At 38.0% G+C, this 25476-nt stretch overlaps 1 protein-coding gene across 2 annotated transcripts; it reads left to right on the plus strand.

Moving 5' to 3' along the window:
• Positions 1-17878, plus strand: LACTB (lactamase beta). Of its 2 annotated transcripts, none has more exons than XR_001152572.2 (6): positions 1-430; positions 894-960; positions 3657-3847; positions 4163-4499; positions 5976-6137; positions 17100-17235. XR_001152572.2 is itself a non-coding variant. In XM_012758719.2 (6 exons), the coding sequence occupies exons 1-6, from the start codon at positions 77-79 to the stop codon at positions 17623-17625; spliced, it is 1641 nt and encodes a 546-aa protein (XP_012614173.1). In that variant the 5' UTR covers positions 1-76; the 3' UTR covers positions 17626-17878. The 2 variants fall into 2 exon arrangements, 1 of the variants encoding a protein (XP_012614173.1); XM_012758719.2 differs by having other exon boundaries at positions 5972-6137; positions 17100-17878.
• The last annotated feature ends 7598 nt before the right edge of the window (positions 17879-25476 follow it).

Consider the following 25476-nt stretch of genomic DNA (forward strand, 5'->3'; position numbering starts at 1 on the left):
CGCCCCTCCCCTCGCTCCAGCGCCGCTGCCAGCCCGGCCTGCGCTAGCTGCGAGGCTCCGGCTCTCCAGAGACGCCATGCACCGGCTCCTGTCAGCTGTGACAGCCCGGGCTGCGACCCTCGGGGGCCAGGCCTGGGCTTGCGGGCGCCGCAGGGCCCACCAGCGCGCCGGGCTGCCGCCGCTTGGCCACGGCTGGGTCGGAGGCCTCGGTCTGGGGCTGGGACTGGCTCTTGGGGTGAAGCTGGCGGGAGAGCTGAGGGGCGCGACCCCTACGCAGCCTCCCGCTGCCGCCGACCCCGAGGCGTCGCCTCAGGCCGAGCCACAAGAGCAGTCCCTCGCCCTGGGGTCTCCGCAGAGCCCCGCGCCGCCTCCCTCCAGGTGTTTCGCCCGAGCCATCGAGAGCAGCCGCGACCTGCTGCACAGGATCAAGGTGCGGCGACTGGGAAGGGGGGGCGTAGGCGGCCGGGACCCCGCGCCCCGCCCCCGGCTCACCCCGAATGGGACCCCTCCGTGGTCATCTCCCGGGGCTGAGCGGACCCCACCCTGGGCGTGGGTGCCTGCGGTCGGCTTCCGAGGAAGACTTCCCCTTTCCCTACCGCCTGGCAGTGGTCAGAGCTCTTGGGGGTTGCCCAAGTTGGGGCGGAGGTCACCGCCCTCCTGGGGACTGTCCCTTATCCCCCTAGAGTGCGGACCCGGCACGCCCCTCGGCGTTAGGGGCCGGGCGAGGCCTGAGCGGAGGGGGCGGGGTCAGGCAGAGGGGGCGGAGTCAGGCAGAGGGGGCGGGGCGGGCCTGGATCGAGGGGGCGGGGCCTGGGGAAGGCCCCAGTGAGCGCGCTGGGGTTTTTCAGCCTGTCTTTGAACTGTCTGTCCATTCTTTTCCCCTTCGATCTTAGGATGAGGTGGGCGCACCGGGCATAGTGGTTGGAGTTTCTGTAGATGGAAAAGAAGTCTGGTCAGAAGGTGGGCCCAGAAAAGTGTTATTTAGTGGCTTGTTTTGTGCCAATTGGCGAATGAAAATACAGATGTTTTTACTGGTTGGAATGCATCCCGTGAAATGCTATTCTGTTTACATAAAGTCATACATATTGTAGGGAAAGCATGTCTAACGGAAGAATAAGATTTTTATCACAGCAAGACTTAAAATGTGACAAATAAATTGGAGTCTTAAAGATGGCTTGCTTCTACTCCTGCTTTTCTCTTAGGACTGGATTTATTGGTCTGAAAGTTGTTACAGTGGTCCTCCCTTATCCCTGGGTTCCAAGTCGCTCAGTAGATGCATGAAATTGGTAATAGTAATTAGTCCTATATATACTGAGTTTCTATGATAAATTTTCATTTATAATTGGGTGCAGTAAGAGATTAACCAGCAATAACTAATAATAAAATAGAACAATTCTCACAATGGCGTACAATTTAAAACATGAATTTTTTATTTCTGGACTTTTCCATTTAATATACTGAGGCAGGCCGGGCGCTGTGGCTCACGCCTGTAATCCTAGCTCTTGGGAGGCCGAGGCGGGCGGATTGCTCAAGGTCAGGAGTTCAAAACCAGCCTGAGCAAGAGCGAGACCCCGTCTCTACTATAAATAGAAAGAAATTAATTGGCCAACTGATATATATATAAAAAATTAGCCGGGCATGGTGGCGCATGCCTGTAGTCCCAGCTACTCGGGAGGCTGAGGCAGGAGGATCGCTTGAGCCCAGGAGTTTGAGGTTGCTATGAGCTGACGCCACGGCACTCACTCTAGCCTGGACAACAAAAGTGAGACTCTGTCTCAAAAAAAAAAAAAAAAAATATATACTGAGGCAAACTAAACCACAGATAATGGATAAGGGGGGGATTACAGTAACCATCCATTAACTGTTTGTAGATAACTCTTATGGATAGATAAAACATCAGAATTTCTCTTTGTTTTTTTCTTTTCTTTTTCTTTTTTTTTTTTTTTTTTTTTTTTTTGAGACAGGGTCTCGCTCTATTTCCTGAGCTAGAGTGCGGTGGTGTGATCGTAGTTTACTGCAACCTCAAACTCCTGGGTTCAAGTGATCCTCCCACCTCAGCCTCCCAAGTAGCCAGGGCCACAGGACCCCTACACCATGCCCAGCTAATTTTTTAAAAATTCAGTTAATGATCTATTAAGTCCCCTATCCTCTAAAAGTCATTGTATTAAGTAATAGGGATATTCACTATTCCTTGTCCTTAATGAGTTTACAGTCTGTTACTCTTTTTACTAGGCAGAGGTGTCACCTATTTTTTCAAACACATGGCTAGAAGCTTTGGGAGAGAGATTTCTATTCATTTTATGGTACTTTATCAAAGCATTATTTTATAACTTATTCATTGTACAAATTGCACACAAATTGGTCCAATTGGTCATCCCAGGCTTTTAGTAATCCTACTTTTAGGAAATTAAGTTTCAGACATCATTTAAAGAAAGTAAAACTTTAAGGAGAAGTTGAGAGCAGTAGGGTTTTGAATTTAAAGGAAATAATTCTTCCTCCAAGTATAAGTATAATATAATCAATATGTCTAATTTATGAAAATTCTTATAATCAAAAATTATATAAATTTATGATTTAATGGGTGAGAGCTTTATTTTTGTGAAAATATTTTTCAGCACAATATACATTTACAGTTTAAAAACAGTCATTGTGCTCCTTTTCAGATTTCAGTTATTTATATATGCATAAAGAATGTTTGTACATATAAAGAATTTATACATATGAAAAAAATTTATATATACATACACATTTTATATTTATATGTATATATAAATTTTTTATTCTTACAAGACAGGGTTTTGCTCTGTTGCCTGGGGTAGAATGCAGTGGCATCATTATAGCTCACTGCAACCTCAAACTCCTGGATTCAAGTGATCCTCTTGCCTCAGCCTCCCAAGTAGCTGGGACTACAGGTGCATATTACCACACCCAGCTAATTCTTTTATTTTTTTGTAGAGATGGGGTCTTGATATGTTGCTCAGGCTGATCTCAAACTTTTGGCCTCAGGCAATCCTCTCACCTTGGCCTCCCAAAGTGCTCGGATTACAGGTGTAAGCTACCACACCTGGCCTCAGTTTTTTTTTTTTTTTATTTCTTAGAGTTCCATACATTAGCCTGTGTAGAAGTTGGAAAACAAACTTAAAATTTTTTCTAGAAGGAACTTTAAATTAGTAGACATAGTTTTTCCTTCTGGTTTGCCAGCCAAATTAAATTGATAATTAGCTAGATATAGTTTGCAGGACATCTTTTCACATTTATTTTTATAAGGTAACTATTTAAGGAATTCAGTGGAAAACTCACTCAAAAATCAAGGATAAATATAATCTGAAGAACATGATGTTTTCTTTAAAGAATGTAATTTATTTAAAATGTGGAACAATTATTTAGATAAGCTAAGAAAAATTAGTATCTGAATCAGATGGAAAATTACTGTTGCACACAGGATACAATTTTATTTTAGTAATAAGGTTAAATTGTTAGGCTTACTGGTGTCAGTGTTGCTGAGACTCTCATCCCTTATATGGCCAGTTTTAAGTAACTTATAAAAGTGGAACATAAATGCACAGGATGTTTTAAGATAGTATTATTTCAGTTTTTGAAGACTGACCATGAAGCCCATTAATAGTGACGTTTTGCTTTTCTTTTCTTCTCCAAAGGTTTAGGTTATGCTGATGTTGAGAACCGTGTACCTTGTAAGCCAGAGACAGTTATGAGAATTGCCAGCATCAGCAAAAGCCTTACCATGGTTGCTCTTGCCAAATTATGGGAGGCAGGGAAACTGGATCTTGATATTCCGGTACAACATTATGTTCCTGAATTCCCAGAAAAGGAATATGAAGGTGAAAAGGTAGTGAAACTCACATTTTGTTTTCCTAATGGCATGTTAAATGGTTTATGCTGGAATTTATATTTAAAATGTTTCATAGGATTCTTTGGTTTGTTCTTAGTTGTAATTAACAGATTTAGTTTTTGTGTTTTTTTTTTAGTCCAAATGATAATTGGGTAGGTATTTTTCTGAAATTCGAGACTAAGGATTTATACATGACATTTTCCCAGCAGCAGTCCAAAATGGAAAATATTACTGAGGCATTATTCCAAAGCTACTAATTTATTTATTGTACAGTTTAATATTATAATTGAATTTTCATGTTTTTACAATTAGGTTTCTGTCACAACAAGATTACTTATTTCCCATTTAAGTGGAATTCGTCATTATGAAAAGGACATGAAAAAGGTGAAAGAAGAGAAAGCTTATAAAGCCTTGAAGATGATGAAAGGGATGATGGCATCTGACCAAGAAAAAGAAGGCAAAAGTAACGAAAAGAATGACCTTGCTAAAGCTAAGACAGAGCAGGATAATGAAGCCAAATGCCGAAATTCAAAACCTGGCAAGAAAAAAAATGATTTTGAACAAGGCGAATTATACTTGAAAGAAAAATTTGAAAATTCAATTGAATCCCTAAGATTATTTAAAAATGATCCTTTGTTCTTTAAACCTGGTGAGTGTTAATTCCTTCTCATAACAAAATTGTCATTATTGAAGTGTTAATTTTCAGGAAATACAAAATGATACCATCTTGCAGCGCATTCAGTGAGGTTGATGATTGTGGTATGGGCCAATGCAGTGCTTGCCCTTTTGTCTATAGTTCCTAACAAAGCCTAGCATCCAGGGAGATAGGTGTTATATTTAGCCTTATTGTAGACTACCCAGTCATTTAGAGGGTTCTTAGTATCAAGATATGCATGGAAAATTTTGAAGAAAGTTGACATGATAAAGTATTGCTAATATTTTAGAATTTGGTTAGAATTTAAATTGTTCAACTTATTTTGTGCCTTCATTTCTTAAGGAAATGAGTAATCATCAACTTAATTTTATTTCCCCAAAAGCTGATCTATAAAAATAATTATCATTGTTTTTGTGTATTTGAATATGATGCCTATTAAAACCACTTTAAATTATTTAAATTAATCATAGGTTTATGTATTTTTATTCCAATTTCATTTTAAGAATTGTTTTTACTGTGAATAGATATTATGTAGATATAACTAATAGGAGCAAAGAATAAATTATGCATTTTGTTTTAAAAAATAAAGTTCTTGAGATGGGAGGATTGTTTGAATTTAGGAGTTCAAAACCAGCCTGAGCAAGAGGGAGACCTCTTCTCTACTAACAATAGAAAAATTAGCTGGGCATCTTGGCACCCACCTGTAGTCTCAGCTACTCAGGAGGCTGAGGCAGGAAGATTGCTTGAGCCCAGGAGTTTGAGGTTGCAGTGAGCTACAATGACACCACTGCACTCTACCTGGGGCTACAGAGTAAGACTCTGTCTTAAAAAAAAAAAAAAGGAAACTGAACTGCCCTCCTCACTCCCCTTGCATAATAAATAAATAAAGTTCTTATCCATTTTTAGTACCAATCATATATTTTTAAGTTTTCAGAATCAAAAATGATATAGTGATATATTTGAAAGAATATATAGAAATACGTATTTATATTTAAATATGTATTTTAAATAAGGGTTTTTTAGGCTTACAGATATTTTATTAAAATAAGAACTGTGCACCTATCTATGCCTTAAACAATGGGTAGAAAGTATGTGAAAAACATCTACCCAAATTTGGATTTCTTCCCCTTCCTGTTATGTTGTCAGTTTGAAGGATTTTTGTTTCATTTTGTTTTGAGGTAGGATTTATTTGCTTATTTCATTATCGGAGAAAGGAGCAGAGTCATGTGAAATTTTAAGTATGCTAATCATCATTTTATTCTTGTGTTAAGGACATGGAATAAGCAGGGCCTTTGTAAAGTTAACTAAATTTGTTGATATAGCATCCATAATCTTTTTCTAAATGCTGAAGTAAAATATTGCAGTTTTAAAGGTATGCCAATTTTCAGTGGGAACAATATTTTACATATTTTTGAATAATAATCAAGCATTTTCTTTTTTTTCCCCCCTTGCAATGATGTCTCAAGGTAGTCAGTTTTTGTATTCAACTTTTGGCTATACCCTACTGGCAGCCATAGTAGAAAGAGCTTCAGGATATAAATATTTGGACTATATGCAGAAAATATTCCATGACTTGGATATGCTGACAACTGTGCAGGAAGAAAATGAGCCAGTGATTTACAATAGAGCAAGGTAAACAAATACCTTTTGGTGTGTGCAGCTATATCTCAACTCTCTGTGTTTTCAATTAAAAGTCAATTTTTCCTTGTCTACATTCCAAAATCAACTTGCCACATTATGAGAGCTTTTCTACATGTTTATTTTTTTATCTATAAATCAAGGGAAATAAAACATGTCTGTAAAGTTCCTCAAGACCTCAATGAAAGACGGCAATAATAATTCAAGCACATGAATAACTAAACGTAAATTGCACCCACCATGGGCATCTGTAATGTGCTCTTTAATCATCCGTTTTCTTATGTTTTGGCTAATGCTTTGTTTGTTTATGTTTTACTGTCTTTTAATTGTTTTAATATTTATTTAATATTTAGCTGGGTGAGATGGCTAATGCCTGAAATCCCAACTACTTAGGAGGCTGAGATAGGAGGATCACTTGAGGCCAGAAATTGGAGACCAGCCTGGGCAATACAGCAAAACCCTGTCTCAAAAAAAATTTTTTTAATTTTTTTTTTTTTAATTTTATACTTACACAAAAGTTGCAGAATAATACTGACAATTAACATATACTCCTAAGCCAGATTTCCCTAATGTTATCATTTTATTACATTTGTATTATCTATCTGTATGTTATTTTCTTCTGAACCATTTATGAATAAGTTGTAGACATGGTACCCCTTTACCCATAAGTACCTAAATTTTTGTTTTCTAAAAACAAGGACATTCAGGAAATTAACACCACAATGCATTTATCAAATCTATAGACCTTATTCAAATTTTTTCAATTGTTCCAATAATGTCCTTTACAGCAGAAGAAAATTAAAAAATTTTTCTAGTCCAGGAGCCCATGTTGTATTTAGTTGTCATGTCTCTCAGAAGTGACATGATGTCAGTTTGTCCTATTATTGGTGATAGTATTTTAATCTCTTTTTGATAGTGCCTGTCAGGTTTTTTTCTCTGTAAAGTCACTATTTTTCTCTTTTTATTAACAACTATATTTGGGGGAGATACTTTGAGACAATGTAAAAATCCTCTTTCTCATCAAACCTTCAACTATTTTTAGCATCCATTGATGATTCATGACTGAATCAGTTATTACAGTGCTAGTTGCCAAATGATGATTTTCTAGTTCCACACTTCATTCTATAATTGTTAGCTGGCATTCTATTATAAGAAAGTGCTTTTCCTTCTCCTTTATTTATTTATGCATTTATTCAGTATGAACTCATGGATTCTTATTTTAATTAATGAGTTATAATCTATCACTATCATTATTTAATTTCTTGCTTTTAAAATATTAAGCAGATGGGGTGCAGTGGCTCATGCCTTTAATCTCAGCACTCTGGGAGGCCAAGGTGGAAGGATCGCTTGAGGCCAGGAGCTTGAGACCAGCCTGGGGAACATAGTGAGACCCCATCCCTATATATAATTTTTAAAATTATCTGGGCTTGGTGGTGCATGCCTGTAATCCTAGCTGCTTGGGAATCTGAGGCAGGAGGATTGCTTGAGCCCAGGATTTCAAGCCTGCAGCTTTTTAGCCTTTAAAAATTTTTAAATTTAGTTTATGATTTGTGTTATGGAGGGATTTTCTATGATTAGAGTTTTAGCTACTGATTTATATAATCTAAAATAATTCAAGCACAATTATATGAAAGTGCTAAAAAATGTAAATGTTCAATTGAGATGAGACAGGATTAAAATGATGTATACCAAATACATAAAGATTCTTTGAACTGGTCTACTTCAAAAGCGCACATGGAAGTATTCAAATTTTTTAATTATTTCATTAGATTTTTAAAATTTGGGCTGCTTTTATAGAGAAAATTTTGAGACTCCAGAAAATGAAAAAGAAAAAATTAAGTTGAACACAGTGTTAATAAATGCAGTAAAGAGTTATTTTACCTTTTAAAGCAATTTGGCATTTCATTATTAGAGTAAAAAGTATTTGAAAATCAAATACTTGGTATCTTTTCAAAAAAACTAATTCAGAAAGAACAAAGAATACTTTTGAAAGGGCAGTTATGTCAAATGTTAGGAAATGAGTCAGAAGTTTATAACCTTAATTATGTTTCTAAAGAAATTGATGAAATGGTGGTTTTTTGGGGGGCAGATATTTTTACCTTTATATTCCTATCCCCACATTAGTTTTATTCAGTCTTCTGTTGTATTTAGTTAAATTATTGTTTTAAATTTACCAGCTTATTTAAATGGATTAAATATGCATTGCAAATAAGTCTATGGCCTAACAGAGATTTGGGGGACCCAAAAGAAATTAGGTTAATGTTTTAAATGGCATGTGGTTCTCAACCACTGCAGATCTTTGTTTATTATTTTCAGGTCTAGCATTATATTGTACCGGAAAGCATAAGAAAAAATGACAAATACCAGAAGTTCTCTAGTAAAAGATTCCCTAGTAAAGATGGCATAGATGCCTGACCGTATTTTGATTTAGGTTGACACATTTGAAAATAAATGCCTAGATCTATATGTAGGGGAAGAAGTATTTCATGTGTATTCACTGAGCTTCTTTTCTAAACTGGAAATTAAGGCTCTATGAATGTATGGACTGCAGGTCAGCTCTCATTTGCTGTTTTCTTGTTGAGTGACTAATTTGTGACTTGCACTGAAATCAAAATATGGCATATGACGGTGAGTTAATTTCATTTTATTTCCCATTCTTTGAAAAAAGGCAGTGGGTTTCCATTTCTAGTGTTAAGGGTCCTTATCAGCTCCGGGATTTGGGGTAGATTTGGGCTTTGATGGTTTTTTGTTGTTTTTTGTTTTAGATTGTTGGTTGTACCCAGTGGTTATAAAGGGGTAGTTGATTCATTTTGGTTAGATTAAATGGGCTACTGAAATAAAATAGGGCACTAAAAGAAGAAGGAAATAATGTTACCTGGGAAAATATTCTGTCCATTTTCTTTCTCTTTATTTTATTTGATACAGTATCTACTTGGGCCTCTAAAACTCAACTCTGATTCTTTTTTGGTAATAGGAGTTTAAAGGCATTAGCTTTTGGGGGGAATTCAAGAGTAAAAGGAATCTTTTCAAGGATATGTACAAAAAAACCTTAAAGCAAAACTTAACAAATACATATGTTTCTATTCATTTGCTTTACGGTACCATTTTACAGTAAATAAAATGTTTCCAACTTTGCCTTTTAGTCTACTGATTTATTGGGTGTAATCATAAATCTGTTTATAATATCTTGACTAAGGCTTTTTAGAGTTATTGTATTCCCAAGAGTAAATATTTATCTTCTTTATCATTTCTCTGTGTTTGTATGTGTGTGTTTAAAATAGTGTCGTCCTGTGTCTGTCACTTGTTTAAGTATTTCCCCAGAACCCAACCTTACAATACTACTTAAATTTCTTTGGTTAGAATTTTAGCCATAAGGGCATACTTAACTGTAAGGGAGGCAAGGGAATTTTAGTTTTTAGTTGGGTACATGGTTGTCCTGAATAAAATCAGGGTTTTCTTAAATGGAAGAATAGGAACAATTGGTTCTATATAGCAAATAAACTCTCTAACTCTTTAAGCTAACACCCACAGGGGACTAGACTGAATGTGCTTGCCACTGAAAGATACTCAAGTTTGTTAATTGGGGGGAAATCCTTAGTCAATGCCTTAACTTATTACTAGACCTTGGTCATAGTTTCCATATGTTTGACACAATGTTTGCAACAAAAGTCTCTAATTTTATAATTGAATGGGACCAAAACCAAATAAAATGAATGTTTTCTGAAGTTTCCTGTTTTCTGACAGTGTAGATATGGCCTTTACCTTCTATTTATTTTCTAGAGTGTCTTGCATAATAAAGAATTGTTCCTTATCAAGCTCCTTTTTATGCCTTTAGATCAGCAGTCTCCAACCTTTTTGACACCAGGGACTGGCCTCATGGAAGACAATCCTTCCATGGATGGGGGGTAGGAAGGTGGGGTGGCCACAAGGCCTGGGGGCTGGGGACCACTTTAGATGATAGACTCTACTAGTAGTTCAATCCAAATATTAATGCTAAACGTTAAAATGGGATTGGTTTCTTATATGTATTAAATTGTTTTTAAACTTCTCCTAGCAATAAAATACAAAGTGATAACTATTTACAAAGGTATTTAAGAAGCATTTAGAAAATAAAAGTCTTTTAAATTTCTAAGTTTGTAGATGTAGATTTCTGTGGTTATATAATGTTCTTATGCACAATCTGGAAATTCTTAAAGATCTTTGTCATCTGGTATCACTCCTTCAGTTATCTAGTTATAAAGATGCCCCAGTCTGTATTCCATTCTTTTAAGCAGAAATTTCCTAGGAATTTGAAATAGTAAAGTTTATCATTTTGCTGAATAAAATTATTTTCATGAAAAGCTACTAATTTGTTGGCTGTGAAAAGGAACCAAGAGATTAAAATCTAGAATTTGCTTCCTTAAAGTTTAGAATTCTAAAGTCTAGAATTCAAATATTTTTATATTTAAAGGAGGAATGACTGAGGAGTTCTGGTTTCCAATCTTAATATAAGTGGTTTGAAATGCCTTACTGTTAAAAGAAAGTATGCAAAGCTGATTATTAGTCAAAAATATTGGTATTTCTGGTTTACGAGCTTGGAGTTCACTTTAAGAAATGTATTTGTCAGTGAGAAAATGTGTTTCTATTATATGACTTATTTTAGACTTAATTTTACTTGAGTGGCTGGAATTATAAGTATAATCAGAGTTAAGGCAGAAATTAATGAGGTTTAAAATATGGGAGTGGTGATAGGAACAGAAGGCAGAAGGGTAAGACACCAAGGAGAGACTGAATAAATAGGTTTTAGCATCTTACTGGATGTGAAAGTTGAGGGCAAGAGAGTCATCAAAGGTTTTATAATAAGGTTTTAATGGAGAGAAGAAATATGACAAGAAGAGATTAGTTTTAGACTTGTTGATTTTGAAACAGAAAATCACATATTGAGTTGTTGGTTTTCAAAAAAGCATATTAAGATCCCCTGTAGACTTAAAAAAAAAAAAAGTTCTTGCTCTCTTTCCAAGGCTGGAATGCCACGTGCAGTTATAGCTCACTTCAGCGTCATAGTCCTGGGCTCAAGCAATCCTGCCACCTCAGCCTCCTGAATAAGTAGGACTACAGACACGTGCCTCTAGCTAATTTTTTTTGGTAGGGATGGGGTCTTCCTGTGTTGCCCAGGCAACCCCTAGCCTTAAGCAATCCTCCTGGCTTGCCCTCCTAAAGTGTGTTGGGATTACCGGCCTGAAGCACTGTGCCTGGCCTTTTTTTTTTTTTTAGACGGAGTCTCACTGTTGTCATTGGGCTAGAGTGCAGTGGTGTCATCATAGTTCACTGCAACCTCCAACTTCTGGGCTCCAGCAATACTTCTGCCTCAGTCTCCCCAGTAGCTGGGACCAAAGGCACACACTACTGCACCCAGCTAATTTTTCTATATTTAGTAGAGACTGGGTCTTGCTCTTGCTTAAGCTGTTCTCGAACTCCTGAACTCAATTGATCTTCCTGCCTCAGTCTCACAGAGTGCTAGGATTACAGGCGTGAGCCACTGAGCCCACCCTTTTTTTTTTCTTTAATCTTCAGACAACAAACCTGTGGCCACCCCTCTCCTAACGGCCAACCTTGCTTCACCCAAAAGTCTTGGGCTTTTAGGGGACATACAAGAATCTTGAAAAAGGAGTTATTTTTCAAACTATATATGCCCACAGCCCCTCCAAAATTATGAAGGGAGGACGGAGGAGGCCCACAAGTTGTTCTGATAAACATCATTTCTGTCCTTCTCCCAAACCAAATTTGAGAATTACTAATGTTAGTAGAAAACTCGATTGAAAGTATGGAGCAGGGGTTGTAGTACAGATGCAGGTTTGTAGTTATCTCTGTAGAAGGGAAGAGCTGGTATAACTGGAACCACTTAAAGTTGGAAGGGTACAGGGAATCACAGGATTGAGAAGTAGAGAAGAGAGTTCAAAGAGAAGAATGGCCTGAAAGGAGAACCAGGAAGTACTGGTTAACAGTGCTACAGGGGATAAATCAGTAGAGTACTATAAAAGGGGAATGAGAAGATCCTTGATAACCCACAAGAGAGCTGCTTAGTAGTGATGGGGAACATAAGCCCGATTTTAGGGGTTGAAGAATGAATGGAGAGACCGAGTACATGGAAACAGCAGGTATGAACTATTTCATGTAGTCCAGCAGTAAATGGAGAGAAAAGACTGGTAGCTGGAACCTGTATGTAGCAAGGATATTTTTTCCCCTTGGAGGAAATTTAACATTTTGTAAAACTAAAGTGAAGGAGTCAAAGTTCTTAGCATGGCACAGATGGTCTTTTGTGATCTGTCCTTTGTCCCCTGTCCCATGTCTACTCCTCCAATGTTACTTCTTGCCACTTATCCTCTCAAGCTCTCTGCTTAGCCAAGCTAAACTACATCGCTCCCAAGTCTGAGCTGCCATTTCAGCAATGCTCACTCTCACTGGTGCTCAGGATTCCTCACATCCATCTTGCTGATAATTCTACAGCCTCTTACTCAACGTGTAGTCCAGGACATCACCTGGGAGCAGAATTTTGGGCCTCTCCCTAGACCTACTAAAGCAGAATCTGCATTTTTTTTTTTAAGAGACAGAATCTTGCCCTTTCACCCAGGCTAGGGTGCAGTGGTGCTATCACAGCTCCCTACAGCCTTTAACTCCTGGACTCAGGTAATCCTCCTGCTGCCCCCTGAGTAGCTCGAATTATAGGTGCATGCTACCATGCCTAGCTAGTTTTTTCTATCTTTCACTTTTTGTAGAGATGGGGTCTTGCTGTGTTGCCCAGGCTGGTTTTGAATGCTTGGACTCAAGCAGTCCTATTGCCTCAGCCTCCCAAGGTGCTGGGATGACAGGCATGAGCCACCATGTCTGGCCAGAATCTGCATTTTAACAAAATTCCTAGATGATTCATATGGTGCTTTGAAATTTAAATATTATCCAACAATACCATTAGCCCCTGGAGAGCAGCCATAGTGTATAGTTTTACTTGTCTCTTCAATGCTGTACAAGGTATCTTCACTAAATATTTAGCCAACAAGTGTTTTCATTTATTTAATATGTTTAATGAGAGCACTGACTATATGGCAGGTACTGTTTTAGGTAGAGAAGTCATCAGTGAACAGGAAGATGAGTTTCTTTCCCTTCCAAAACTTACATTCTACAGGAAGAGACAGACTAACATGTAAACAAATAAGAATTTCAGATATTGATATAAAGAAAATAAAACAGCGATGGAATAGAAAGAAAAAGGGAGAGGGTATGGGGGACTCTGTCTAAAATACATTATTTTAGGCCATGCTAGTTGAGCAGAGGCATGAATGATGAAGAAAACTAGCTTGCCTTCTTGCAAATACAGAAATAAGTCTGGCATGAAAAAAGTCAGGTGTTGTAAGTGATGAGATCAAAGAAGTGAGCAGGGGCTAAATCATATTGGACAGTGAGTCTCGTGCTGTAGACCCACTGCCCCTTAATTTAACAAATATGCCATAATGCCTTCTTTACTATCCTGAAATCAAAGTCAGCTAATATAACCTACACTCGGTATTCTAACTGCATTATAAAGAAGAAAAAGGAATGTACTTTTTAATAAATAATAGATATTTCATTATGTTTAAGTTTACTCATGACAACATAATAAGACATAAAGTCAGATGTAACTTAATACATGGAGGCATTTTAAATGTGTAAATGCAAACTTATACACATGGATTTATTGATGTTTCAACTCATGCTCTTGGTGGCCAACTCTGGGTAAAGTTTTGAGCAAAATAAAGTGCAGCCTTTGTTTTATTTTCACAGTGGTTGTATTTCAAGAAAAATTCATGGTAGAGTAAAAATGTGCAAAAAGTGTTTGTCTTTATAATACAGAGGCTCAGATATTTATAAACATATTTTTTACTTACATGAATATCTGGTGGAATAAAGGCCTTGCAGGATATGGGAGCATATATCATTGTGTGGGACTTTGCCATACATCACAGGACATTTAGACATTTAGGACTCTTGGGTCTGTATCCACTAAATGTCAATAACAGCCCTCTAATAATTGTGATAACTAAAAAAGCCTCCAAAAAATTCCCTTAGGGAGTTGACAGTACTTCAGTGAGGACCATTGATTATGCTATAGGCCCTAGTAAGAACTTTGGCTTTTATTCCCATTGCAGTGGTAACCATTGGAGGATTTCAAGTGGATGGGAGAATGGGAGACATAATCTCTGGCTTCGGAGTGGAGAATGGACTTTAAGAGAGAAAATAATCTAGGAAGTATAGCTGGTAGAGCAAGGTTTTAGAAGGACAACAAGGCAATCAAAGATGCAAGTAGTGGAATTAACTGTTACAACAATAGGAAAACTTCTTAAGCAACTAGAGAAAAGAAAGTGTATGATGATGTAAATACATTTTGAGATAAAGATGTGAATTTATAGCTTACTTTGGATGGCTCAGTCTTCTCAGTGAAACAAAGGATATGATTATCTGCTGCCTGGGTCTAACTGAGGTAGAGGATTGAGAGGGGAAGGGGTTGGGAGTAGCCATTATGAAGAATATACCAGGAATAACCAGGAGAAGAACGAAAGGATTTAATAACAGCAGTAAAGACTCACAGTGAGAGTATGAAGTGATGTCATTCACTTACATTCTTTGTTATATGGATTTCTGCAGATAAGGAACCAAGGAAAGAGGTACCTGGATTTGTTCAGGGTTGGTGGATTGGTGTAGTGTAAGGTCGGAAGAGTGATGAACCCAAAGGTGCTAATGAGATCACAGCTGAAACAGTTGAGATGGCTGATGGTTCAGACTAGAAGACAAAGAGCAGGTAAAGCCAGTAGGAACTCAAAGACCTGAGAAAATAGGGAAGAAGCAAGGAAAATAGATGGAGGTGACGGTGAGGGCAGTGAGCAGGTTCAGTTGGAGAACCAGCAGGATTAGAAGTCATTGTCATAGGAAGAAATTTCTGAGTCTGAGCTTTAGAGAGAAAACAGTTTAATGTGATGGTGAGATTCAAGTGTGACAGTGCTTATGAATAGCCAAGGTAAATTGACCATTATAGGTGAGGCAGTCAGCAAACTGAAAACCTAAGAGCACCGCTTTATTATGAATCTTGAAAGAAAGGATCCTCATGAGTGAAGTTTCATTTGTTGTTTAATTATTTTGTGATTTAAATTTATTGACTTCTCAGACTAAAACAGAAACCTCATGAGGTAAGGTACTTTGTCTGTCTGTCTTTCTCTCTCTCTCTCTCTGTTTTTAACAATTTATCCTAGCATCAAAACAGTACCTGGCCCAGCCTGGGCAACATAGCAAGATCCCATCTCTGTAAAGAATTTAAAAATTAGCTGGGAATGGTGGTGCTCACTTGTAGTACCAGCAACTCAGGAGGCTGAAGTGGGAGGATCGCTTGAGTCCAGAAGTTTGAAGTTGCAGTGAGCTATGATCATGCCATGGCACTCCAGCCTGGGTGACAGAGCAAGACTCTGTCTCTAAAAATAAAAATAAACAAAACAGTACCTGGCACATAGTAAGTGCTCCATCAATAATTGTTGAATGCATGAACAAATAATATTATAACTATCATTTAAGTACCTACCTGAAATATGAAAAGTGCTTTATATATATATTCCTAACTCTGCAAAGTAGGAATTTTTATCCTATTTTACAAATTTGGATGCTGAAGCAGAGAGGCAGTATAGAATAGGCAAGCCAGATGCCTGGGTTTTAACCTAACTCTGCCACTTACAAGCTGTATTACCTTGGACAAGTTGTTTATACTCTGTGCCTCAGTTTCCTCATCTGTAATAGGGGTTTATAGTAGTGCCTATCTCCTAACATTGTTATAAAAATAAATTATTTCATATTTACATGGTTGGTACCTGGAATGTGGTAAAAACTATTTGTGTGTGTGTGTGTATGTGTGTGTGTGTTTATTGAGGTAGTATCTTGCTCTGTCACCCAGGCTGCAGTGCAGTGACATCATCATAACTCACTGCAGCTTCAAGCTTCTGGGCTCAAACAATCCTCCTGCCTCAGCCTCCCAAACTGCTAGGATTATAGGCATGAGCCACCAAGCCTCTGTGTGTGTTTTTTAATCAAATAAAATAAGCATAGTTAGTAAGGGTGAGAGTTGGGATTCAAACTGAGGTTTGCTAACTTCAGCTTCTTTCTCTATATTAAGAAAGTACAACATCACATCATTATACATGATACTTATATGGTATTATTATTTAAGAAATCTAGTCTTCCTACAAATATTAGCCTCATTCCTAAGCTTCCCAATGCACACACTTTGGGTTATAAAATTCACTTGTGAAGCCAGGCGCGGTGGCTCACGTCTATAATCCTAGCACTCTGGGAGGCCGAGGCGGGAGGATTGTTCGAGCTCAGGAATTCGAGACCAGCCTGAGCAAGAGCAAAACCCCATTTCTACCGAAAATAGAAAAAATTAGCCAGGCATGGTGGCACATGCCTGTAGTCCCAGCTACTCGGGAGGCTGAGGCAGAAGAATTGCTTGAGCCCAGGAGTTTGAGGTTAATGTAAGCTAGGCTGACGCCATGGCACTCTAGCCCAGGCAACAGAGTGAGACAATGTCTCAAAAAAAAAAAAAAGAAAGAAATTAAGAAAATTCACTTGTGGCACATGATTCAACATTAAGCCCAAGGACTAGGCATATCTACGAATGGTAGGCATTTCTCCATATACGGCAAATATATCATGTGTAATATTAATGTATTTTTGCTGATAGTAAAAGTTTAGTACACTCAGCAGGGGCAAGCTACCTTAGTTATCTGTGTATCATTGGGATCTGAAGCATACTGAAAATTAGTCATTAGTTTATAGTTTCTGAGCTACATTAGTTTATAGCTACATTGAAATACAATCTATCTCATACACACATTTTCCTATCATCATGTGTAAAGTAAAAAATGGACTATGAAAATTTTAATTCCCATTCTTATTTCATTTTAGATTTTATGTTTACAATAAAAAGAGACGTCTTATCAACACACCTTACGTGGATAACTCCTATAAATGGGCTGGTGGTGGATTTCTGTCTACAGTGGGTGACCTTCTGAAATTTGGGAATGCAATGCTGTATGGTTACCAAGTTGCACTGTTTAAGGACTCAAATGAAAATCTTTTACCTGGATACCTCAAACCAGAAACAATGATTATGATTTGGACACCAGTCCCTAATACAGAGATGTCTTGGGATAAAGAGGGTAAATATGCAATGGCATGGGGTGTCGTGGAAAAGAAGCAAACATACGGTTCTTGTAGGAAGCAACGGCATTATGTCTCGCATACTGGAGGTGCAGTGGGTGCCAGTAGTGTCCTGCTGGTCCTTCCTGAAGAACTGGAGACAGAGGCTGTAAATAACAAGGTTCCTCCCAGAGGAGTAATTGTTTCTATCATATGTAACATGCAATCTGTTGGTCTCAATAGCACTGCTTTAAAAATTGCCCTTGAATTTGATAAAGACAGATCAGACTGATACCTTAACATCACAGGTGCAAAACGAGCTATTTTGGCTTTTCAAAACATTAAAGTTCCAAAATACATGAGATTTTTAAGAACAAATATGTAATAGAGGATAATTGAATGCAGAGAATTATGTACCTCTAATTGCTTAATTTTATAACTGTCTTTTATGGTAGAATTAATTCTTTATACTCAGGGAAGTATCCATGTTGTTTTTACTTTTTGCAAAAAGTGTTAACTCTTGAAATAAAATATTCTGATAAAAATATGTACTTTCTGAATGTGTAATATAGAGAAAATCTCATTCAACAGGAGCCTCTAAATATCCTTTTAATATGACAGAATCAAGACTATGAGAAATGGAATGTTAGTTATCTATTGGATCTTTAAAGAACAAACATTTATCATCTCATGGTTTCTGAGGCTCAGGAATCCAGGAGTAATATAGCTGGGTGGGTCTGGTGCAGTCTCTACTGAGGTTGCAGACAAGGTGTGATAGTCATCTAAATGATTCTCTGAGGCTGGAGGACATGCTTCCAAGAAGCTTACTTGCATGACTAGTGTCAAGTCAGTCCTCTGGCTGGTGGGTGGCAAGAGACCTCAGTTTGTCACCACATACACCTCTCTATGGGCTATTTGAGTATCTTTATATTATAGCAGTTGGCTTTCCCAAGAGCAAGTGATGAGAGAGAGGAAGACAGAGCCAGGCAAAAGTCGCTCTGTTACAAGCTAGACTCAAGTCACGTACCATCACATCTGCCATGTTCTGTGGGTCACATGGGACCTGACCAAGGTTGGAGGGATTGCACAGATTGTGAATATCATTAGGATATGGGGATCATTGAGAGTCAACTTAGAAGTTGGCTACCACAGTCTGACCTCTGCTCCCCAATGATTTATGTCCTTCCCATATACAAAAATACACTTACCTCCTCCCAAGTCCTCCTGAAGTTTCCTCCCATTATAGCATCAGCTCAAAGCTCAGTATCTTAGCTTCTAAATCAGGTCCAAGTATGAGTGAGGCTCCTTGGGGTTAGTTCATTAAGTACAGCAACTCAAATACAGTTCCTCTTGATCTTAAGATTTGTGAACTTTTGGCCGGGCGCGGTGGCTCACGCCTGTAATCCTAGCACTCTGGGAGGCCGAGGCAGGCGGATTGCTCAAGGTCAGGAGTTCGAAACCACCCTGAGCAAGAGCGAGACCCCATCTCTACTATAAATAGAAACAAATTAATTGGCCAACTAATATATATAGAAAAAAAATTAGCCGGGCATGGTGGCGCATGCCTGTAGTCCCAGCTACTTGGGAGGCTGAGGCAGGAGGATTGCTTGAGCCCAGGAGTTTGAGGTTGCTGTGAGCTAGGCTGACGCCATGGCACTCACTCTAGCCTGGGCAACAAAGCGAGACTCTGTCTCAAAAAAAAAAAAAAAAGATTTGTGAACTTTTGACAAGTTATTTGCCTAAATATGTGTGACATGCAATAACACAACAGATATAGGATAATTGCTATTGTACCCTCCTGTTCAAAAAGTGGAAAAATGGAAGACATATAGGAGTCCATGGCAAATCTGAAATTCAATCAGACATAGGTTGGCAGCTCCTTGATTGGCACTCAAGGCTTAGAAATAATTCTTGGCTCCTGGCTATGCTCTCTGGGCTGTGGGTTCTACCCTCTGAGATTCTTTTTTCATGAAAGGAAACCATGTCTTTCTAGCTGAGTGGCTTTCTCAGCTTGCTTTCTGCTTGTAGAAGTTTGGGGGTCCAAGATCCAAAGCCCTCTTTGTACTGTCTCTGTACTTTCAGTCTAGGTTAGTGGTGTTTCTGCCAATATAATTTTTGTTTTATGTTCTGGGTATCCTGTGAATCTTATTGGAGTTTATGCCATAGACAAAAGCCACACCCCAAAATCTCTTAAAATAAGCCCCTCTCTAACTTGGAATTCTGCTGAGACAATTGTAGAAAATACTTAAGCTAATGATCTATTAATAATATGCTCGATTGTTTAATTCTCTGAGGCACCCTCTTGGTTCTTTTTGAAGTCTTAAGAAAGGATTTTATAGCCACATCCTCAATGTCATCTTTAGAGCATGTTTTCCTGGGAGTGCCCCAGCCTTTATCTTTGTCTTGAAGCCATTTCTTAATTTTAGCATCATTTGCTGTCTGGAGAGTCAGGAATTTTTTAAAACCATCAATTATCCATTTTTTTGTTTGTTTGTTTAATGATCCTTCCTTTAGCTTATCTCTCTCATGCATGTTAGTATAAGCATCAAGAAGAATCCAGGAGGCACATTCAACAGTGTGCCTGGAAATCCCCTCAGCAAGATTACGCAGTTTATTATCTACGTTTTCTACTTCCTAAGTTATTGCAGGTGACAGCATTGCTAAACTTTCTGCTGCTACAAAACAAGAATCCCTTTTCCTCCCATCTCCAATCAAATTTCCCTTCCTTTATAATTTTTTTTTTTTTTTTTTTGGTAAGGACAAGGTCTCATTCTATTGCCCAGGCTGGGGTGCAGTGGTGTGATCATAGCTCACTGCAACCTCAAACTCCTGAGCTCAAGCAATCCTCCCCACTCAGCCTCCTGAGTAGCTGAGACTGCAGGAATAATCCACCACGCCTGGCTAGATTTTTCTGACTTTCCCTAAGTCCACACTTGGCAGCCTCCTCAAAGACCATCATATTTCTAAACAGTTTATTCAAGCCTCTTTGGGTTTTCATTAACACACTCTTCAAAGTCCTCTCAACTTCCACCCATTGTTCTGTTCCAAGTAGGCGCGCGCGCGCGCGCACACACACACACACACACACACACACACACACACATATATAAGGAAGATATAATTTACAGTTCACATGCCATAAAACTCACCCTTTAAAGTATATAATTCAGTGGTTTTTAGTATATTCACAAGATTGTGCACCTATTACCACTATTCAATTCAAGAACATTTTCACCTAGAGAAGAAACTGCCTTATATCCATTAGCATTCTGCCCTCCTTCCAGCCCTCTCCTTTCTCTTTGCATTTGCTTATTTTGGACATTTCATATAAATGGTATCATACAGTATGCAGACTTTTGTGTCTTGAGCTTTTTCATTTAGTGTAGTGTGTATTAATTATCTATTGCTGCATAACAAATTACCCCAAAACTTATTATCTCACAGTTTCTGTGTTTCAGAAGTTTGGGAACAGCTTAGCTGAGTGGCTCTAGCTCAGGGTTTCTCGTGAGGTTGCAGACAAGATGTCAGCAGGGGCCTCAGTCACCTGAAGGCTTGAATGGGGCTGAAGAATCTGATTCCAAGATGGCTCACCCATGTGACTATAGGCAAGAGGCCTCAGTTGTTTGTTGGCTTTTGGCAAGAGGTCTCAGTTTCTCACCACATGGGACTCTCCATAGGTCTGCTTGACTGTGCTCTGGCTTCCCTCAGAGCAAGTGATTAAAGGGAGAACCAGGCAAAAGCCACAGTGTCTTTTATAATCTAGCCTCAGAAGGAATATGTCGCCACTTATGCCAAATTTTGTCAGTCACAGAGACCCCCCCCCCCCGATTCATTGTGGCAGAAAACTATGCAAAGGTATGGAGACTGGCTTCACAGATGGCTTATTGCAGTTTTAACATTTTGGGGAATTTTGTTCTGACAGCCATAGATTATGTATACTGGCGATAACCAGTGTGCCACTGAATTCAGGAAAATTCAAAAAGAAATCAAAGTGTTTATATACTCTACTAAAAGAAGGGTTTTTTATAGTTCTGAGTCCTAAGTCTCTTTCTTCACTTGTCACTTTAATCTATAAAAGTAAATAGGTGGATATCTCTGTTTGGTTGTAGTATAAAGAGAGCAGCTCCCTAAAACAGATCCATTTCGCCTCCTTATATCTCTCTGGTTCTCCTGATCTGTAGGTCTTATATTCATGTTTGTCAGATTTTTTCAAACCATGCACTCTGATAAACATAAAAGTGTCATGTCTTTCATTAATGTTATTTGCAATTTTACATAGGTGTTAAATTATTGTGGCTAAAAGCAAAAATCAAATTGTCGGTAATTTTAAAAAAATGTTTTTGCTATTAAAAGATATATTCTTCTGATTGAATCGTGTGATAGCAATGTAAGTTTTTGAACCTTTGCACAGAGACCACAGAATGAAAGACCAACTGCCTGGAGCCATGGAAGAGGTGACATTCAAACTGGGAGAGACAGATGAGGGAAGAACATTGGGCCCCAGGGAGAAGTATAGTAGGGCTGAACTACAGGTGCAGGATGATCAAGTGTGAAGAACCCCGTGAATTTAGTGACTGTGTTTTATGAACAGGTGCTTGCTTCAGACTAGTTTTTTTTTTTTTGTTTTTTGTTTTTTGGTTTTTTTTGAGACAGAGTCTCACTCTGTTGCCCAGGCTAGAGTGCCATGGTGTCCGCCTAGCTCATAGCAACCTCACTCCTGGGCTCAAGCAGTCCTCCTGCCTCAGCCTCCCAGGTAGTTGGGACTACAGGCGTGCACCATCGTGCCCGGCTAATTTTTTCTATTTTTTTAGTTGTTTGGCTAATTTGTTTCTATTTATAGTAGAGACAGGGTCTTGCTCTTGCTCAGGTTGGTCTCAAACTCCTGAGCTCAAGCAATCCTCCTGCCTCAGCCTCCCAGAGTGCTAGGATTACAGGCATGAGCCACCACACCTGGCCTGTTTTTAATCTTTTTTTAGGATTCTTGTTGAAGCTCTGAGAAGAGCCATGAACCTTCTCAGAAAATGAGCCAATATACAAATATCAAAGGGGCACAGACCCCCAATTAAGAATTCCTGTTTAGATATTTTTGCCATGATAACTTATAGTCTTTTCTCACTAATACTGTTAGAAACAGTATTGATAAATTCCCACATCTCCCAAAATGCTATCTCTGGTGTGGCTGATCCTTAATATAATATTAGGGGGAGGAAGAGAGAATTTGACACAAGTCTCTTGTGTTTTTGTTATTTTCTCTGAAATTTACAACATGTCAAGGTGATCATTGGCTACAAATGACTTGCTTTACTTTTCTTGTTTTAAATTGATCTCTTGTTTTGTAAAACAAACAAAAAAAAATCCACACCTAGAAAAATACATGACAGATAACCATATTCCCAATACCTAGAATTTAAAATGTTAACATTTAGTCAAATTTTCTTCATTAAAAAACAAATATAACAGATAAAGCTTAAGACTCCTTTAACTTCCACCCAAAGTCCCACTCCATTTGCCCAGCAAGCAAATGCTATCAGTAGTTGGTGTATATCCTCCCAGTTCATTTTCACAGCAGTATAATGTATCCATATCTAACACATAGTATCAATTTGTACTATTTACATTTATACAAATAGTATCATAGTATACATGTATTCAATGTTCCCTTAAATTTAACATTGTTTTTATGATCTGGTCAACTTGATACATATAAATCCAGTTTATTGTAACTTTTATAACATATTATGTTTATCACTACATCACATTGCACTATCGATTTTCTTATTGACGGATGTTTTTTATTGTTATAGGCAATGCTGTAAGGAACATATTTTTCTTGGGTTGAACCATATGAAATGGCTGTTTTTATAGGTCAAAGTGCTTGAATATGGACAATTTTATATAATTGAACCTAATTATCTCATTTGTATATCAACAGTTTAACATCTGACTTTTAATTTTTGACTATACAATGGATGAAAATGGCATGTGTTTTTATTTGCACTTACCTATATTGTTAATGAAGTTAAACATATTTTCATGTGTTCATCAGCCATTTGGATTTCCTCTAATATAAGTTCCCCACTTAGAATTTGTGTTCATCAGACCAGAGAACATAAAGCATTTCTTTAACCCTTTGCACTCGATGTCAGGTGTGGATAATGTCGAGTGGATGATGAGAAAAAAGCAAGCGAGTGCAAAGGGTTAAGAATTAATTGTAGACATGTTCATGGATTAGGGAATAGATAAACTTAGTAAGTATTGGAGTTCTTCCAAAGTGTAGCAAATTCTTTAATGGCCACAATTTTTCCCATTCCATTATGCATGCAACTTTGCAGTGTGATTTTGCTGTTCTTTCGATCCAAAGCTGGAGCTGTTTCTCCACTCCCTTGAATCTCAGTTTGCAGTGTGACTTGCTTTTGGACCCATAGAATGTGGTGGAAATGATCCTGCATAAGCCCCAGCATTTAGGCTTTACGAGGCCTTCAATTTCCATCTTTCACCCTCTGAGAACACTATCCCAAGACTGCCATGTAAGGAAGCCAGACTAGCTTACTGGAAGATGGGAGGCCACATGGAGGAGACTTGAGATGTCCCAGCCGACAGCTAGCACGAGCTGCCAAACATGAGTGAAGCCATCTTGGACCTTCCAAACCAGTTGAGCCTCTAGCTAAAGGCAGCTGAATGAGTGAACCTAGGTGAGACCAGCAGAATAACCAAACAATTCATATTATAATGAGAAATAATAAATCATTATTTTAAGCCACTAAATTTGGGGGTGTCTTGTTTTGTAGCTCCAGCATGGTAGTAAGGTGGGTAAATAATTTTAGGGAAAAAATAGAACTTGAAAGTACTTAATTTTGGATAGACACAAGCCTTTTTTTCTTAAACACACACACAAACTATTAACAGTGCACGTACTATGTGAAAGGCATTGGGCTAAGCACTTTCTATATGTTTTCTCATTTTATCTTCAACACAACTCTATTAAGTAGGAAATATCCTTATTTTTCTCCAGGTCACAAGCCATTATCTAGAACTTGTTTCAAACCCACATATATCTGACTCTAAAGTCTGTTTTAATCATTATCCTGCCTTCTCATATAAAAAGCATTTCTAAAAATTTACCTATCCAATAAAAGTCACACTTAGTGGCATGCAATTTTATTGATGGAGTGTTTGGGAAAAAAAATTTTAAGTCACATAAAATGAATGAAAATAAATATATATTGGAATTTTATTTAGTAAATCTGGCTGCAAAGAAAGAAAAACACATGACTTTTAAATTAATACAAAGACAAGATAAAGGTGACATAGTAGAGTCATGCTCTTACATACCCCCTCTGTTCTAAATATATAACATGATATATAAAACATAAAATGAGAAAATTAAGAAGACCTTCACAGACACGAAACACTGAAAAGGGCTGAAGCTGAAGGTGCTGGCTTCTAGGTTCAGTAGCAGCTCCAATTTCTGTTCCTACAGAATAATTGAGACTAAAATTGCTTCCCTAAGAAAAACTTAAAATGTAGGCTTTTAACTAAATTTGGCAGAACTAGTCTCCCTAAGTTCTTTCTAAGGTGAGGTTTTGCTAGGCATGAAAATACTAGCAGACCTGGTACAGCAGGGAGGAAGTGAGTCAGAATACGTAGAGTAAAACCAAGCAGAAAACTTGCCATTCTGGCATCCCCTTTGAAATAAGATTCAAAGGCTATTTAAGTGTGGATCAATAGCAAACACCATGACTTGATGTAATTCTTTCTGCCTAGAGTTGTGAAAATTTAGCTATAAGATCCTAAAAGAGTACAAGGTAAGATCATTATTCTATAAAAATTATCTTTTTTTCTTTGTAAAATGTAATCATGAACTTGAATCCTTCAAGACAGACTGAAAGTTTTTTCCCATTGAGAAGTACAACACTTTGGGAACCCAAAGCAGGAAGATCACTTGAGGCCAGGATTTCGAGGCTGCAGTGAGCTATGATCATGCCACTGCACTCCAGCTAGTTCAAAAAATTATATATGTATATATATACATATATACATATATATATACACACATATATATTAAAAAATTACAAAGACATAATTTCCAGAATCTGCGGGGTAGAACTTTACAACTTTGTATTCTGTGGTAGGCAGAATAATG

This window comes from Microcebus murinus, chromosome 6 (genome assembly GCF_040939455.1).
Source record: "Microcebus murinus isolate Inina chromosome 6, M.murinus_Inina_mat1.0, whole genome shotgun sequence".
In the NCBI taxonomy this organism is placed as follows: domain Eukaryota; kingdom Metazoa; phylum Chordata; class Mammalia; order Primates; family Cheirogaleidae; genus Microcebus; species Microcebus murinus.

Excerpts from the sequence above, each read along its gene's own strand:
- LACTB (XM_012758719.2), top strand. The coding sequence starts at position 77 with ATGCACCGGCTCCTGTCAGCTGTGACAGCCCGGGCTGCGACCCTCGGG. Across the intron at positions 961-3,656 it reads AAAAGAAGTCTGGTCAGAAG|GTTTAGGTTATGCTGATGTT; the intron begins GTGGGCCCAGAA and ends TCTTCTCCAAAG. Across the intron at positions 4,500-5,971 it reads TCCTTTGTTCTTTAAACCTG|GTAGTCAGTTTTTGTATTCA; the intron begins GTGAGTGTTAAT and ends TGATGTCTCAAG.